Below are 18,751 nucleotides of genomic sequence, written 5' to 3'. Positions count from 1 at the left end.
TGTCAATATTTTGGATATATTGAGTCAAACAAGTTATATTGTTAAAATTAATTTCACCTGTTTCACGAATTTTTTGTTAATGTGGTAATAAGAAAATGCCACATCACATACACTGTCCAAATCCTATTTCTATCAAATAGTGCTGGTGTGTAGAATTTTCCATGCAAGATCTTCCCCATGGGTAACAGCAGAAGAGATAGGAAAATATTATATACTTCTTGATTTCTTTTGTTTTTACCTTAATGTGAACTTTGCTCCCAATAACAGGGGAAAATAAAAATGTTTTCATTTAAAACAAAAAAAAAGAGACGGTGGGTGACAAGATGACAATGACACACCAGGTTAGGTCTGTATTTTGGAAAGAACCCATGACTGGACAGCAGAGAAAGGATTATATACAACCAAGATGCAGATGGAAGACTAGCGATTGCCAAATCTGTAAATATTCTAGATTAAGTGAGACACAGAAAAAGAAGGTTTCAGAGAATATTCTTAAAACAGGAAAAGAGAGCAGGAAGTTAGCTGGCTCAGAAATACTATAAAAAGTTGATATAACAGAATCTAGAAGAATATACTCATAACTATATGGACGAAAGACTCTCACAATCACATGACTGCCAAAAGTAACAATTCAATTGACTTTGAGGAAATTATTTACACCCATAAAACATTTTAAATTTAGGTTTACATAGTAAGCTTTGTCTCAAAGCTTACTTTTCTCATATATATCCCTATATATAAATTTATACCGTAACAAACAGAACACACTTCACCATAGCAACAGTTATATATCAACTCCTACTCAAGTCAGAAAAAGCATATGTAAAAAAAAAAAGAGAGAGATTTCTGGAATATTCTGAGATGTTTGCTGTACTAAATCACTCCATTAATTTTGTAAGAATGCAAATACAAGTGTTCAGTGTTACTTTAAAATGTTCCAGTAATTAGCAGGAAACTAATTTTAGTCCCTCAAAGCTTGCTTTATTAAAAAGTAAAATAGATTCAATAAAACAAAGAAGAAATGGAATTTTAAAAATAAGACATTAATGTCAAGTATAACATTTAGAATCAAGCTGATGGGCAACTAGGAGAAAAGAACAGTAATAGGAAATGATATTTAAGAGATTTACTTTCTCAAGGAATAGTACATCTCACTGGTATTATGAAAAAGAAAAAAAAAAAGACATTCCCATGTCTACCTGGTCCTCTTTCTAAAGAAAACAAATGCATTAGTATTTAATGCTTATTTTGTACATTAACTGGAACCAAAATCCACTTCTGCTCAGTTGATTACGACTCATGGAGACCCTTCATTGTGCTCCTCAGATTGTAAATCTTCATGGGAAGAGACTGTCAATCTTTCTCCTGAAGAAAGTCCACCAGTTGGTGGACTCAAATGTCTGACTTATTGGCTAACATCCCAACTTGAAATCCACTATGTCACCAAGGCGCTTTTACTTTGTATATTAAGTAATATATAAGTTGCTTTATAATTATTAGTCTCAAGTTGTAGTAGTGAGATCATATGGGAAAAATCTTGAATGTTCCATAAAGCACCAAAAGAAGACAGAAGGAATACAGAGAATCACTCTGCCAAAAAGAATTGGTCCACACTGAAATATTTCAAGAAAGAGTATGTGATTAACAGTCAACAGTGATCAGAGAAGATGGTCAAGTTGCACTGAAGATATTGGCAAAAAAAAAATAAGCTCCAGGAATTAATGGGATGCCAACTGACATGTTACAACTAACAGCTGTAGCCCTGGATATGCTCACTATTCTGTGCCAGGAAATTTAGAGGAAAGCTACTTGGCGAACTGACTAGAAAATATTCCTATTTGTTCCTATTATTAAGAAAGGACATCCAACAGAATGTAGAAATTCTCAAACAATATCATTAATATCACATGCAAGAAAAATACTGCCTACAATCATCCAAAAATGGACAGAATGGTACACTGAAAGAGAACTACCAGAAGTTCAAGCTGGTTTAGAAGAGACCATGAAACCAGGGACATCACTCTTGATGGTAGGTGGATCTTGGCTGAAAGCAGAGAATACCAGAAGAATGTCATGTGCTTTGTTGACTGTGAAAGGCATTTGACTGTGTAGATCATGCAAGCTGTGGGTAACTTGGAGAAGTATTAGGATCCCAGAACACTTAGTTGTACTCATGTGAAACCTGTATCTAGATTAAGAAGCTGTCACCCAAAGAGAGCAATGGAACACTGCATGGTTTAAAATCAAGAAAGGTACATATCAAGAAAGGTTGTATCCTTTTTCCAAAGCTATTCAATTTGTATGTTGTTGTTGTTGTTGCTGATAACCTTTGAGTCGAGCACGACTCACAGTGACCCTATGAACAAAAGGCTTGAAGCCCTTTTACAACTATCGACATTTATCAAAGTTCATAGAGTTTCTATTTAGGAAGCAGATGCCACATAGTGAGCAAATAATTCAAGAAGCTGGAACTCATGAAAAAGAATGTGGCATCAAGATTGGAGGAAAACTCATAAACCACCTTCACTATCAAGATGACACAATACTGCCTGATTAAAGCAAGGAAGACTTGAAGAGTTTGCTGCCGAAGATGAGGGACTACAGCCTTCAATATGGAATGCACTTCAATATCAAGAAGACAAAAATCTTCACCACTGGACCGAGAGGCAATGTCATGAAAGATGGAAAAAAAGACTTGAGGTTGTCAATGATTTCATCTTACTTGGATCCCAAAACACCACCCTTGTTACTAAAAGTCCCAAGATGTATCACACTGGGAAAGTCTGCTCTCTAAAGTCTTGAAGAGCAATGGTGTCAATTTAAAAATCAAAGTATGCCTGATTCAACCCATGGTCTTTTCAATCACCTGCTATGAGCTGAGAGCTGCACAATGAGAAAGGATGACAAAAAAAAAAATTAATGCCTTTATGTTGTGGTATTGGAGAATAGACTGGATAGTCAAAAGAACAGATATGTCCTGCAAAATATGGAGCCAGAGTATTCATTAGAGGCAAGGAAGTGATGATTTATCTCACATACTTTGAGCATGTTGTTGCTATATTGTTAGGTGCTTTTGAGTTGCATAGTGACCCTATGTACAACAGCTTTTAAGTCTTCTTTGTCCTGAGCCAGTCTCATTGACTCTTGACACATCTACCGCCACTGCCCTAGTTACTGTGCCAACCCATCTCATCTGGGGTCTTCCTCTCCTGCGCTGTCCCTCCACCCTTCCAAATATGATGTCCTTCTCCAAGGATCAGTCCCTCCTGGCCACATGCCTAAAGTATGTCAGACAGAGCTTCAAAATCCTCGCCTCCAAGGAGAAACTTGGTTTCAACTTCTCTAAGACAGACCTATTTGTCTTCTTGGCAGTCCATGGTATGTTCAAGATTCTTGTCCAGCACCACAACTCAAAGGCATCAATTCTTCTTCTGTCATCCTTAGTCACTGTCCAGCTCTTTGATGCAAAGATCATTGCCAGGATCAGGTGCACCTTAGTCTCTAGACCAACATCATTGCTTCTCAGTACTCTGGAAGGATCCTTGACAGCAGATTTACTTAATGCAATTTGTCTTTTGATTTCCTGACTGCTGGTACCAAGAGTGTTATTAATTGTGGAGTTGAGCAAACTGTAACTGTTAACTACTTCAATCTTTTCTCCATTCATCTCTCTCCCGTCTCTTCTCTTCTCCTTTCCTCTCCTCCCTTCTCCTCTTTTCCCCTCCACTCCTCTCTTCTACCTCTGATTTATTCAAAGCAAATACCTTTTATAAGAAACGTAAACACAGACTATAGGCATGGATTTTTCCCTCATGATATACACAGGAATCAAACTGATTACATCTGTGGTAGGAATCACTGAAGAAGTTCAATATCAGAAGTTAAATTAGCCAGGTGCTGACTGTAAAACAGACTATCAACTACTCATACACAAGTACAAATTAAAGAAGGTCAAATCAAATCCACAGGAATAAAAACTTGACCTTGAATCTGTCTCATCTGAATTTAAAAAATAACTCAGGAACAGGTTTGAGGCCCTTAATACTAATGAACAAAGGTAAGATGAACTGTGGGAGGGTATCAAGAATATCATCCATGAAGAATGCAAAAGGTCATTACAAAGACAGAGGGAGAAGAAAAGACCAAAATGGATGTCAGAAGAGACTCTGAATATTGCCCTAGAGAGCTGAGAAGCCAAAGAAAGTGAAGAAATCAAGAAGTTAAGGAGCTGAACAGAAGATTTCAAAGGGCAGCACGAGAAGACAAAGTGAAGTATTATAATGAAATGTACAAAGACATGCAGTCTGAAAATCAGAAGGGCCGAACTGCTGGACATTTCTTAAGCTGAAGGAACTAAAGAACAAATTCAAGCCATGAGATACAACGCTTGAGGATGCTATGGGCAGAATACTGAATGATCCAGGAAGCATTAGAAGAAGATGAAAAGAGTATACAGAGTCACTGTACCAAAAAGAATTGGCTGACATAGAATAATTTCAAGAAACAACCTATGATCGAGAGGCAATGGTGCTGAAGGAGGAAGTGCAGGCTGCTCTGAAGGACTTGGCAAAAAAAAATAAAGCCCCAGGAATTGATGGAATACTGTGTTCACCAGATGGTGCTTAGAAATCTGGAGGATAACCACCTGGCCAACTGACTGGACAAGATTCATATTTATTTCCATTCCAAAAAAAAACATGATCTGACAAGAGTGTGGAAATTACCAAACAATGTCACTCATATCACACATAAGCAAAATCCTGCTGCATATTATCCAGAAACAACTGGAACAATACATTGACAGAGAACTACTAGAAATATAAGCTGGGTTTAGAAGACGCTGTGGCACTAGAGACATCACAGTCAATGTCAGATGGATCTTGGCAGAAAGCAAAGAGTACCAGAGGGATGTCTATCTGTGTTTCATTGACTATGCAAAGGCACTTAACTGTGTGGATCACAAATTGTGGCTAACCTTGAGGAGAATGGGGATCCCAGAATGCCTGATTGTGCTTATGTGAAACCTATATTTGGAGCAGGAAGCAGTCCTCAGAAAAGAGCAGGTAAACACTGCATGGTTCAAAATCAGGAAGGGAGTGCATCAGGGATGTGTCCTGTCTACCTATCTTTTCAACCGATATGCAGAACAGATGATTCAGAAGGCTGGGCTTTAAGAGAAGGAACGTGGCATCAGGATTGGAGGAGAGTCATCAACAACTTGGATTATAAAGATGACTGACACAACCCTGCTCGCTGAAAGTGAGGAGGATCTGGAGCACTTGCTGCAGCAGGTCAAGGACTGCAGCCTTAAATGTGGATTGAAGCTCCACATCAAGAAGACAGATTCTCACCACTTGGCCAGCTGGCCACATCATGATGGATAGAGAAGAAATTGAGCGTGTTGTTAGGAGGGGCTATTTCTTGGAAAGGGACATTATGCTTAGAAAGATGAAGGGGCAACAAAAGAGAAAACAACCCTCAAAGAGCTGGACTGATAGATGCCTGCAGCACTGGGCTCAATTATTTCAGATCTAATAAGGATGAATTTTGTGTTTACAATGATTTATTTATTGGAAATACCTTTTTTAAAAAGACACAAATGATACTTTATGGATCTCATATGATAGGCTACATAGGAATCAGATCTACTATATTTGAGGAAGAAATCACAGGAGAAGCTCAATATTGGCAGTCAAAAGTAGGCCAGGAATGGACTCTGGGTCAGATCATCAATTACTCAATTGCAAGTTCAAACTGAGGTTAAAGAAAATGAAAATAAGTCCACAGGAACCAAGAAATGATCTTGAATCAATTCCATCTGAATATCAAGATCATCTTAGGAAAAGGTTCAAGACACTGAACATTAATTATTAAAGACCAGATGAAGTTGTAGGATGATATCAAGGATATCATCCATGAAAAAAACAGTCATTACAAAAGCAGAGGAGATAGAAAAAACGGAAATGGATGTCAGAAGTTACTCTAAAAATAAAGAGTGGTTGGTATTAAATAACCTGGTATCTAATTCCTTCTCATTTTTATAAAAACTCAAATTCATAGTTGTACAGTTGGAACTGACTGACAGGTGACACTTCACTGTGTTTCTGAGGCTGTAAATCACATTGGAAGAGACTGTCCCATTCTTCTCCCACAGAGCTGCTGGTGATTTCAAACAACCACAGAGGCACTGCCTTTGGGTTAACTGCAATTTCCTAAGAACTACACCAACAGAGCTCTCTGACACTTATTGTTGTTGTTAAGTGCTGTCAAGTTGTAGGCGACTCATAGCAACCCTATGAACTAAAGTCTTCAACACTTGCATGACTTTCATCCTTTCTCCAGGTTCATAGGGTTTCTGGAGGCAAGCTATTACAAAGTGGATGCCACTCTTGCTTCCAAGCTTGTTTTAAGTGGGGAGTTCCACCAAACACTTTCCACCATGGGTAACCATTATCACATCTGATACGTCAGTGTCACAGTGTTCAGCTTCATGGCAACCATGAGTTACCTCTGTACCACAAGTGGTTATACAACTTATACAGGGCTATACAACCTAGAAGGTTTGACCAAAAACAATTAAAAACAGGCATGAGGGCTGTGGATTAATCCTCCAACACTTACTAGAGGTAACCAAAATTATCTACATTCACCCACCATCCTCGAAGCCAGTCGAAAGCACCATGCCATGTATCTCTGCCATCCTTGGCCTAGACTCAAGATGGAACTCTGTTATTGTCCCAACTCCCTTGAGATTCAGAGCTTCTTTTCTCTCAACTAGTCTCCAATTTCACCTCTACAACTCAATCCCTTCTACTTTCCTCAGAAAAATTCTCAACACTTCTACTTCCAGCTTCTTTGCCTGACATTTCCTCCACACAATGGCTTCCACTGAAGCCTGTCAGTTTGCCACGTCTCTTCTAGCCCTCTCCTCCAGAGGTCAAATCTCAGCCACACTCTCCCTCATAAATTCTTTGGCTCGAAGGATCTCTCCAGTATTATTTACAGTCTCTGGTATTTGGATCACTGTCATTTCCACCACAAATGCTGCTATTGTCTCAGATGATTTCAACATGCACATAACTGCTCTTTCCAAAACTCTTGTCTTTTGATGTCCTTCTGGTAGAATATTTACTCCATTTCTACCACACACTTCCATGGCCCTACCCTCAATGCTGGTATCACTCAGAATATGGCAACTCTGAAATCTTCAATTCAAGCATTCATTCAATGATGACCCATATCTAACCCTCTGGAGAGTTTTCAGAGGCTTTTAATCAGGAGGAGATTTCCTATCCTTCTATCATAAAGGAGGATTTGAACCATATGCCTTCAGGATTGCAGTGCAGTTTCTTACCACATGCTTCAATTCATTCTGTGATACATCCTAACTCCATATAGATTAATTCTTTGATCTTGCAGACACACAGTGTTGGTCTAGTTGTAAGGAGTTGCACTGCCAACCTGAAGGCATGTGATTCAAATCCACCAGATGCTCCGATGGACAAAGATGGGCAGTTCTCTTCCCATGCTACATATTGCCTAAAAACCCACTGGAGGGTCAGCCAGAACCAACTCAACAACACACAGCAACAATATCACATACACACACACACACACACCCCCAAGGGTCACTATTTTCGTCATCTTAAATAATGTTACTGCTAGTATTTACAATCCAATAGAATAAAGTCCAAGTTTCTTAAGATTGTATCTAAGTAATTGACCTCTTCGTTATTTCTGAACATGTCTTTCTTTATATTCCACATTTCAACTATACTGAATGTCTTTCAGTTCCTTGACTTCACTGTGCTTGGCCTCATGTCACAGGAGCCCTGGTGACATACTCTGCAGTCATGGGCTGTAACTTGAGGGTTGGCAATGTGAATGCATCAGCTTCTTGGTGGGAGATACAGAGATGGCCTCCTCCCGCCAGGGTTTACAGCCTAGGAAACCTGATGTAAGGCCACACTAAGTCAGAAACAACACATCAGTGGGTTGTCTTTCATGTCGAGCCTCTGACATCATGTTTCCTCTATATAGAATACTTCCTTCTACTCTTTGCCCTTAAGTCTATTTCTTTTTAGTTAGTATCACATTTCTAGAAAACCGTCCTGGATGCTCCTGCTACATCGAGCTAGAACACCGGTTAAAGGCTCCCAGACACCTTCATCTCCAGGATCAATGCACTTACCAAACTGTACTGTGATTGTCTGTCTTTCTTCTGTGACCAACCAAATGCTCTTTGAGGGTAAGAAGCATGTCTGAGTTGCTCACTACCATCTGCTGTGTTTGCTTCCTGAGGCATAACACACCCTCATTTAATCTATGTATTGTAACTTGACTATAATGCTCCATAGAAGACTGCCAGTTCATATGAGGAAATTTCTTATCATTGAAATAAGCTGTTGTTGTTGCCAATATTGTGTACTGTGGAGTGGGAACTGCCCCACAGTTGACCTTTCAGAGGTTTTCAGAGGCAGGAAATTGCACAGGAGGAGATTGCCCATCCTTTTCCTGCAGAGCAGATGGTAGGTTTGAACTATTTACCTTTGTGTTGGCAGTGCTGTTCATTACCACTCCAATTCTTTCACAAGACTTTTAAAAACAATAAAACATAGGGTAAAGCATAAAACATTGTATGGTAATAGGAATTTATAAAATCATGGTCTGATTATAACCCTGTTTATATACTTGGGCATATTATTGGGCTACAAAGCATAACTAATCATAATTAATTCTTTATTTTATCATTTTCTATCTACAGACAATCTCATGAGGAAAATAATCATAGCATATGTGAAAGTATAACATATGGAAGTGTAACCTGAGGTTAATTCATTTAAAGTCAAAGTTTAAACAAGAATAAAAAAGCAAAAGCATTCATTCAGTATTTAAATGTTTATGACCAAATTTATAATCTTTTACTTGTATATCTGCCACAATATGGTACTTACTGATAAATCTGTACTGTTGCAAACATACTGTTCTCCCAACAACACATCAATCACAGGGTGCCGGCCGTTTTTTATTATAATTTTCCTTCCTTCTTGTACAGTTGGTCTGCAAAAAAAAAGAAGTATCTTTCAATTTTACTAATCATGGAAAGAGCCTTAAAATTGTTTTCTAAGATATTATGACAAATTTCAGTAGCCAGACTTCAAGACAAACAAGAAAATATAGACTTTTAGAAAACAAGCCAAAAATAAAGCTGAATGTATAAAAGCTGTATTTCAGTTATAAAGTAAGAATTGGGGGAACAATCACAACTGCATAATACATAGAAATAAACTTTAACAGGGTCTTACTATGCCTCGGGAGTCTTACTATGACTTGACCATGGACATCTACCTTTGTTTGTTATGATTATATATTAAGCTTGCAACTCACAGTGATCCTAACTAAGTACAATCTCCCTGAAACTTTTTCTATACTGTGCAACCTCATTGCCTCTGACACACCTACTCTCACTACCCTAGTCACTGAATCAATCCATCTCATCTAAGATCTTCCTCTATTTCACTGTCCCTCTACTCTTCTAAGTATGATGTCCGTTTCCAGGGACTGTTCCTTCCTTGCAACATGCCCAAAGGCCTTCTATAAAGTGTTAAAAAGGAAAGATGCTACTTTTAATACTAAGGCCTAAGTGATATTTTTAAATTGCCAGATAAGAATATATAACACAGATAGTCAATAATGAAATTAAAGGGGAAAAAAATCAATGTCTTTAAAGAATCATATTGGTAAAGATAACGGCAATAAATGGCAACCATTTATTGAAGGAGAACAAACAATGTATCTTGAAAGGACAGGCCAGAAATGTACCTTATAAGTAAGGAGAGAAAAAAGTCTTTCATATGCTTTGAACATGCAATCTGTCCCTATAGAGGATATTATACTTGAGAATGTAGGTTAGTGAAAGGTTCTCAGTGAAGAGTTGACATAGTATCAAAACAATAGGGTCAAATATGGCAAGTGTTAGAGAGACAGCACAGATTTAGACAATGTATTATTGTCTTGTGCACAGGATTACTATGATTAACTTGATGATACTTAACTTTTTGATGGATGCAGTCACGTCGAGTACAACACACAGCCACCCTATGAACAACAGCACTGAAGCCCTGTCCTATCCTGTGCCATCCTCACAATCAACACTCCTGGTACTAGCAATCAGGAACTCAAAAGATGAACTGCACTACAAAAATCTGCTGTTAGGGACCTCTCCAGAGTACTGAGAAACAACAGACTAGAGACGAAGGCATCAGAGAGCTTGATAATGACTAAGGATGTCAGAACAAAAAAACCTGATGCCTCTGAGCTGTGGTGCTGAAGAAGAGTCTTAATCATGCTATGGACTGCCAGGAAAACAAACAGTTCTGTCTTGGAGAGGGTGAAACCAAGTTTTTCCTTTCAGGCTAGGATTTTGAAGCTCTATCTCACATACTTTGGGCATGTGGCCAGGAGGGACCGGTCCTTGGAGGACATCATACTTGGAAGGGTGGAGGGACAGCGCAGGAGAGGAAAATCCCAAATGAGATGGACTGATATAGTCCCTGGGACTATGGGGGTTGGGGTGTCAGAGACTGACATAGGATAAAAAATGACAGCACACAAAAACACAAGAAGTAACTTCAGGATAAATTTTGCTAAGAATATAAACATGGAAAATCCCAAATTTTTACTTTATATTTTCCTGTGATGGGCAATACACTCTTGATTCAATTAACACATTAGTGGTCATGCATGATTCCACAAACATCTTCACTTTATAAATTCTGATTGAAGATGTCAATACCTCTCTTACATGTTCTACATTACCATTACTTCTGGTTATTCTAGTTATTGTACTTGCATTGACAAAAAAAACGCAAAACAGTTGGGGAGCTTTGGTGGCCTAGTGGCAAGAAGCTGCACTGCAATCCCAGAGGTGTACGGTTCAAATCTGCCAGATGCTCTTCTGGAGAAGGAGGGACAATCTTCTCCTGTACCAGTCAGATCTGATTTGACGGTACACATACACAAAATAATAATAAAAAAATAATTTAAAAAACCCAAAAAAACATAAAACAGCATTTTTTGCAATCTTTTAAAACTAGTAATTCTGTTCAGGAAGATGACCAACTTCTCTGCTCAAATGATAGCTGCAAAACATATTCATTTTAAAATTCATACAGAGCAAATTTATAAAGCTGACAAAAAGAATAATCGATTGAAATTTTATTTGTAATGTGTAATCAATTCTAATGCTTTTAATGGATAGTGAAATAATAAATTATTTATTTATAATATTGATAACAAAGAATCATCAAATTAATAGTTTTAATATCAATAGATCTAGAGGGCAACCACCTGGCCAATTTACTGGAAGAGATGCATATTATTTCCCATTGCAAAGAAAGTCGACTTGACAGAGTATGGATATCACTGAACATTATCACATGCAAGCAAGATTCTGCTGAAAATTATTCAAAAACGACTGACTGGAACAACACATCAACAGAGAACTGCCAGATACGCAGGCTGGGTTTAGAAGAGGCAATGGGACTAGGGATATTAGAGCTAATGTTAGACAGATTTTGGCTGAAAGCAGAGAGTACCAGAGGAATGTCTATCTGAGTTTCATTGATTTTTGCAAAAGCATTAGACTGTGTGGATCACAACAAACTGTGACTAACTCTGAGAAGAATGGGAATCCAAGAACACTTGACTGTGCTTATGTAAAATCTATACTTGGACCAGGAGGTAGCTGACAGAACAGAGCAAGGAAACTCTGTATGATTTACAATTGGGAAGGATGTATGCCAGGGATATGACCTATCACCATACCTTTTCAATCTATGCAGAACAGATTATCTGGGAGGCTGGGCTCTATGAAGAGGAATGTGGCATCAGAATTGGAGGAAGACTCATCAATAACTTGCATTATACAGATGACACAACCCTGCTTGCTAAAACTGAGGAGGACCTGAAGTGCTTGCTGCAGAAGGGAAAAGACTGTAGCCTTAAATATGGACTAAAGCTCAACATCAACAAAATAAATATTCTCATCACTGGGCCAATGGGCAGCATTATGATAGATCGTGAAGAGATTGAGATTGTTAACAGTTTGTTTTCCTGGCTCTACAATCAACACTCTTGGTACCAGCAGCCAGGAAATCAAAAGATGAAATGCACTGGGAAAGTCAGGGACCTCTCCAGAGTACTGAAGAGCAACAATGTCAGTCTTGAGAATAAGGTCCACCTGATTCAGGCCATGGTCTTTGCAATTACTTGGTATGCATCAGAAATATGGACAATGACTAAGGATGTCAGAAAAATAAATGCCTTTGCGTTGTGATGCTGGAGAAGAGTACTGAATATACCAAGGATTGCCAGGAGAGCAAACAGGTTTATCCTGGAGAGGGTTAAACCAGGCTGCTCCTTGGAAATAAGGATTTTGAGGGTACATCTGACATATTTTGGGCATGTTGCAAGGTGGGACCAGTCCTTAGAGAGGAACATCATGCTTGGGAGGATGGAGGAATAGTGCAAGAGAGGAAGATGAGATGGATTAATTCAGTAAGTGGGGTAATGGGAGTAGGTGTGTCAGAGACAATAAGGTTGGCAGAGGATAGAGCAGGGTTCAGAGCTGCTGTACATAAGAGTCGCTATGAGTCACAAGTGACTCAACGGCATGTAACAACAACAGCATATCATCTAGCTTTAATTTCCTGCTTTTATCATCTGGCTACCTGTGAACTGGTATCAACTAGGTTTTAGAGCACAAACAACATTAAAAATGAGAACCATAGCCAAGTACCCTTTTAATGACAAAGGATGATCAAGAATCCTGTTACTAGGTATTGCAAGATAAGGGCTTCCAGTGCAGTGATCAAACAAATATTAGTACCATATTTCACTTTATTTTTACAAATAAGATTTTTAAGTATGATTATTGCATTTGAAAACAATTACGTAGGATATATTGCCGTTACAAGCCATTGAGTCAGAAGTGACTCAAAGATGAGCCTTCAACAGGTTTCTGAGGTTAAGACTATGCACCTTTCTCTCCCAGAGCAGCTGGTGGATTCGAACCATGTGTCTTTGAGTTGACAGCACAGGTCCATATCACTAGGCCATCAGAGGTCTAGAATTTATTTAGCTCAAAGCTCATATCTGAGAATCTGTTTATGAGAAATTCTACCTCTATTATATGAGTCTAAAGGACTCTTTCTTTTCACCTTATCTTCCTATTACTCTAACAATTGTGAAACGTTTCTTTTTTTACCTCTTTGCTATTGTTGTTTTAAGGGACTATCAAATCGAGTATGACTCACAGCAATCCTATAAACAGAAGATCTAAACATAGTCCTGTCCTGCACCATCCTCATACTTCCTAACACACAAGAACCCATCGCAGCAGTCACCGTGTCAGTCCATCTGGTTGAAGGTCTTCCTCTCCTTCGCCATCCCTCCACCCTTCCCAACATCATGTCTCTCTCCAAGTAGTAGAAATTCCTAGCAATATTTCCAAAGTATGTGAGGCAAAGCCTTATAATTCCCGCCCCCAAAGAGCACTCCGACTGCACCCTCTCCAAGATATATTTGTTCATTCTTTTGGCCATCCATGGATATTCTGTGCTCTTCTCCAATACCACAGTCCAAAGACATCAATTCTTTCTCTGTCATCCTTATTCACTCTCTAGCTCTCAGATGCATAGCAAGTAGTCAGAAAGACTATGGCCAGAAGCAGACACACCTTAGTCCTCAAAATGACATCACTACTCCTTAATAATGTGGAAAGATCCCTGACTGTAGATTTTCCCATTGCAACATATCTCTCCATTTCCTGACTGCTGGTACCAAGGATGTTAATTGTGGATCCAAGCAAGATGAAGCTGTTGATAGTTTCAATCTCTTCTCCATCCATCATGACACTGTGTATTGGTTCAGTTCTAAGAATCTTTGTTTTCTTAATATAGAGATGCAATCCATACTGAATGCTGCATTCCTTGATCTTCTGCAACAAGTGCTTCAAGTCCTCCTCACTTTCAGCAAGCAAGGTTGTGTCATGTGCATAATGTAGGTTATTGGTGAGTGGATTACTGAGTATTAGAGAGACACTCATCAATCATCTTTGCTATTATCGATAAAATTTTTAAAATTACAGATTCTCAATTGTGTTCAAAAGAGTTAAATGCAAATTATAATCAAAATATGACATTTTAAGTCATCTTTTATACTTTATTGAAGGGTGATGTAATATTTTTATTAATATTGTAATAAACTTACCAATGATAGAATGTTGCTTTTATTCTCGATTTTACATTACTACTTTTCAGTTTACTAATTTTAGGCACTGCAGCAGAATGGAATAACTGATAAATAATGATGAAAAAATGTAGAAAAATATTTCAAGATATAGGAAAAATGAGATCACAAAAGATCCATGGTATATTCAATCTCTTAACACCACAATTCAAAGGCATCAATTTTTCTTCAGAAAGTTTCCTGTCAAGGATTTCTCCAGTGTATTGACGTGCAACAACACCTTAATGGTGTGTCTGATCTAGGCCATAGTCTTTGCAATTGCTTGTTATGCATCAGCAAGCTGGACAATGACTAGGGATGATAGAAAGAGAATTAACTGATGCCTTTGAGCTGTGGTGCTGGAGAAGAGTATTGAATATACCATGGACAGCCAGGAGAACAAACAGGTTTACCCTAGAGAGGCTGAAACCAGGCTGCTCCTTGGAGGCAAGGATTCTAAGTCTTCATCTGACACACTTTGGTTATGTTGCAAGGAGAGACCAGTCCTTGGAGAGGTACATCATGCTTGGAAGGGGGTGGGACAGAGCAAGAGAGGAAGACCCTCAATGAGATGGATTGATTGAGTGTCTGGGATAATGAGGGTAGGTGTGAGAGACAATTAGGTTGGCACAGGATAGAGCAGATTTCAGGGCTATTGTACATATGGTAGCTGTGAGTCGCAAGCCACTCGACAGTACTTGACAACAACAAACAACAGTCTTTTTCCACTGTCCAACTTTCACAAGCTTATGGTACTAAAAATTGCCAGAGAGTTCTGTTTTGGGATCTAAATGTACTAATTTTTAAGGTTAAGATTTTTATCTAAGTGAGTTATTAATGTGCTATGAAAAAAAGTAAGCAAGCAAGCTGGTATTTGGTAAGTGATGTCAAATGTAAAATAAAATCCTAGGTGTTCTGTCAAGTGTTATCAATCTAATCTATTCATGACATTGATATGATTTCCCAGGAAGGTTTTTACTTTAAAATAAAATTTTGAGTGATTCTTTTTCAACTGTAAAAATCTACATTGACTTATTCTGTTCTTATCAAAATTACATAATGATGGAACACTTCCTGGTAGAGTAAGAAATGAATGATAATTCACAGATCCTTCGTGAAGTACTGAAATGAGAAGTTTTATAACAAGAAAGGTATGAAAACTATGCCAATATTATTAAATAAAAGTGCTGGAAAGAAACTCTGAATGCTACCAAGAAAGAATTAAACATTTAAATACAAACAAATTCATTTTTGTTACTTTATGTTACATACTTTTAATGGTATATCAAATACTTTTTTAACTGCCTCACAGACCTAGTACACAATCTATATTGGACAAACTGGAGTGGATAGAAAAATACAGAGTAAGAAATTTTGTCTAAAAGTTTAGACTATGATGCATAAAACAGCCTTAATCATATTTAGAAAGATTATAATAATTAATCCAAATAATCAATGTAAATGAAATACAACATCTCAGATGTTTTTAACTACCTCAAAAAATTGTATTAGACAAACAATAGACAAAATACAGAGTAGATAGAAAAACACAGAAAAATGTTGTCTAAAACTTTATAGTGCATAAAACAGTCTTAGTACTATTTAGAAAGATTGGGATTATAAATCTAAATAATCAATATAAACTAAATACAAGATCTCAAATGCCCAAATATTTTTAAATGAGAGGGAAATGTAAGAAAAGTCTATGAATTACAGACATTTAAATAAATTTCAAATCAACATTTCCTATTCCATGACTATTTATATTTGATTTTTTACATTTGCAAAAGGAAAAATATTGATTATATTATGATAAAGGCATGTTTTCTAAATCAAAATATCTTCATACAAATGCTGCTTATCATAAAATACATAGCATCCAACTTAGCAACATTTCTGGCACATAGACGAATTCTCAAGAAATTATTTCCTAACCGATTGAAACACAAGTGGTCAATATACTTGCTATTCTTAACATTGTTGTTTCTGACAGAATTAAAACTGTCATCCAACAACACTGAAACATAAATTGGTACCTAGTTTTATATTTCTATTCTTCCTAGTGAAGACAAATGGAAAACTTTCACAAAGTATAGAAAATAGCTGCTTTAAGATTTCTATAACAAAACAGCAGTCAACTGTCAAGCTAAGAACTCAGATGGGGAGAAAATTATTTTTCTCTGAAAGTGTTTGCTAATTTTAAAAGAACAGCTAAGGCTGAGAATTTCCATCAGCTGTATTCTGGACTGAGACACCAAAGAGCTGCACACCAGGCATGAGAGTGCACCAGAAGAAAGAACTGTAGCTCACCTTTGAGCCATCTCAAACCTTGAAACTAGATTCCTGAGATTTCCTAGCACATAAAAATATAACAATTTCAGAAGGATAGTAACATTAAAATTTTTCTACAAGTGATTTTGCAAGTATAATGCCCAGAAGATAGTAAGAAATTACCTGGAATTCAAGGAAACAGTATTAAATGAATGAAAACCAGCAGAAACAACAGACAATAGAAAGAGACTCACAGGGACTCCAAATATTCAAACTGTTAGACACAGACTTCAACATAATTATACCATGCTCAAAGAGGAAAGAAGATAACACTTAGAATCTACACAGAATAAAAACTTATTCTAAAAACAAGAGTAAAGAAATATTAATATGATGATTACTGATAACCTTTAAGGGAGCTCTGGTGACAGAGCTAGTAGTGAGTTCTTCTGCTAAACAAAAGGCTGAACATCTCTGATTGTCATGTCTTGGAAACCCTATGAAGGGTTATTAGGAGTCATAACCAACTTGCAGCAGTGAGCATGAGGCCATGGGCTGTCAGAACAATGAATAAATATGTCTTGGAAATATAATGAGAATGTTCTTTAGATGTGAAGAGGATGAGATACTGTCTACTATATACTCTCTAATATACTTTGGGTATGTCGTTCGGCATGAACACTCAGTCCCTGGAGAAGGACATTACAGTTGGTAAAATGAAAGGTCAGTGTAAAGGAGGAAGACCCTCAATGAGATTAATTTATACAGTGACTACAACACATAATGAGGATTGTGAGGGCATTGCCAGGCCAGGCAGCATTTTGTTCTGTTGTACACAGGATTGCTATGAACAAACCATTTCTATGAACTCTTTTGTGCCACAGACACTAATAGACAATCTCACTTATAGTCTGTACTTTCAGTCCTGAAAAATCAAGCAGTGAATTATACATTCTCTTACTATTCTGAAGCATTCAACAAAACAGAGACTTTGGGAAAACAAATATCTAGTCCAAAGATGATTATTATTGTTGTCAGGTGCCAGTGAGTGGAATATGTCTCCTACTGACTCTATGAACAAGAGACCTGAACTCCGTTCTATTCTGTGCCATCCTCACCATCTGATACACTTGAGCCCTTTGTTGCACTCCATCTCATTGGGATGGGTCTTCCTGTCTTTCTCTGATTCTTGACCTTTCCTAGCATCATGTCCAAGTAATAGCCTCTCCTAGTGACACATCCAAAGTAGGAGAGAGAAAGTTTCACAATCTTTGTCTCCAAGAAGCACTCCTGCTGCACTTTCAATAAAGAAGAAAAAAAAAATCACTGCTTTACTTACAAAGTTTGTATACATTGTTATTCACACTGGATCTTTCCCCATTTTCTTCACACCCCGCCTCCATCCATCAAATTGTGTGACCCTATGATTAACCTCCCTGCCTCCTCATACATCCTCACCCCTTTGCTCCTCCTCTCCCCTCCTTGGATCCCCATCCTCGTTCTACATTAATGATCTTATACAGCATTTATCCTTAAGGGAAAGAGTTAGTTCATTCAGCATTATGCTCTCCAGTCCCTCCCAAGTTAGGTGGTGATTCACAAAATCATTGTTCCTGCATGCTGCATAGTATTTCTTCAAGTACCACAATTTCTCAATCCATTTTATTGTGGTTGGACACTTGGGCTGTTTCCGTGTTCTTGCGATGGTGAATAATGCTACTGTGAACACTGGTGTAGAGGTCTCCATTTGCGCCTCCGTTCTCATTCTCTTGGGGTATAGTCCAAGCAGTAGAATAGTGGGGTCATATTATATCTCCTGAGTGCTGCTACCACCTTGTTGAAATAAGATGAAATAATTGACAATTTCAATCCTTTTTGAATCTACCAAGATGATACCTATTGACTTTATGGTGAGGAGCTTGTTTTCTTAATGCTGAGATATAATCCATATTGAAGGCTATATAGTCTTTGATTTTCTGCAGCAAGCACTGCAGGTCCTCGTTACTTTCAGCAAGCAAGGGTGGGTCAACTGCATAATGCAGGCTATTGAGCGAGTCTTCCTCTGATCATGATGCCACCTTCTTCTTCACAGAGTCCAGCTTCCCAAATAATTTGCTCAGGATACAGACTGAATAGACATGGAGAAATGATACAATCCTGATGAGGACGCTTCCTGATTTAAAATCATCCA

The 18,751-nt window shown here is 37.8% G+C and overlaps 1 protein-coding gene across 1 annotated transcript in view; it reads right to left on the bottom strand.

The window, feature by feature from the left end:
• MSH3 (mutS homolog 3) overlaps positions 1 to 18,751 on the bottom strand; it is a 292,985-nt gene that overhangs the window by 55,907 nt on the left and 218,327 nt on the right. Inside the window, exon 20 of the mRNA XM_006889888.1 lies at positions 8,955 to 9,080. Coding sequence (XP_006889950.1) covers positions 8,955 to 9,080 — 126 coding nt within the window. The remainder of the gene's footprint in view (positions 1 to 8,954; positions 9,081 to 18,751) is intronic.

This window comes from Elephantulus edwardii, unplaced genomic scaffold (assembly GCF_000299155.1).
Source record: "Elephantulus edwardii isolate Elephantulus edwardi_28Jun2011 unplaced genomic scaffold, EleEdw1.0 scaffold00082, whole genome shotgun sequence".
NCBI lineage: Eukaryota > Metazoa > Chordata > Mammalia > Macroscelidea > Macroscelididae > Elephantulus > Elephantulus edwardii.
The sequence above is the reverse complement of the archived record's forward strand: the minus strand, read 5'-3'. Positions and strand labels throughout refer to the sequence as shown.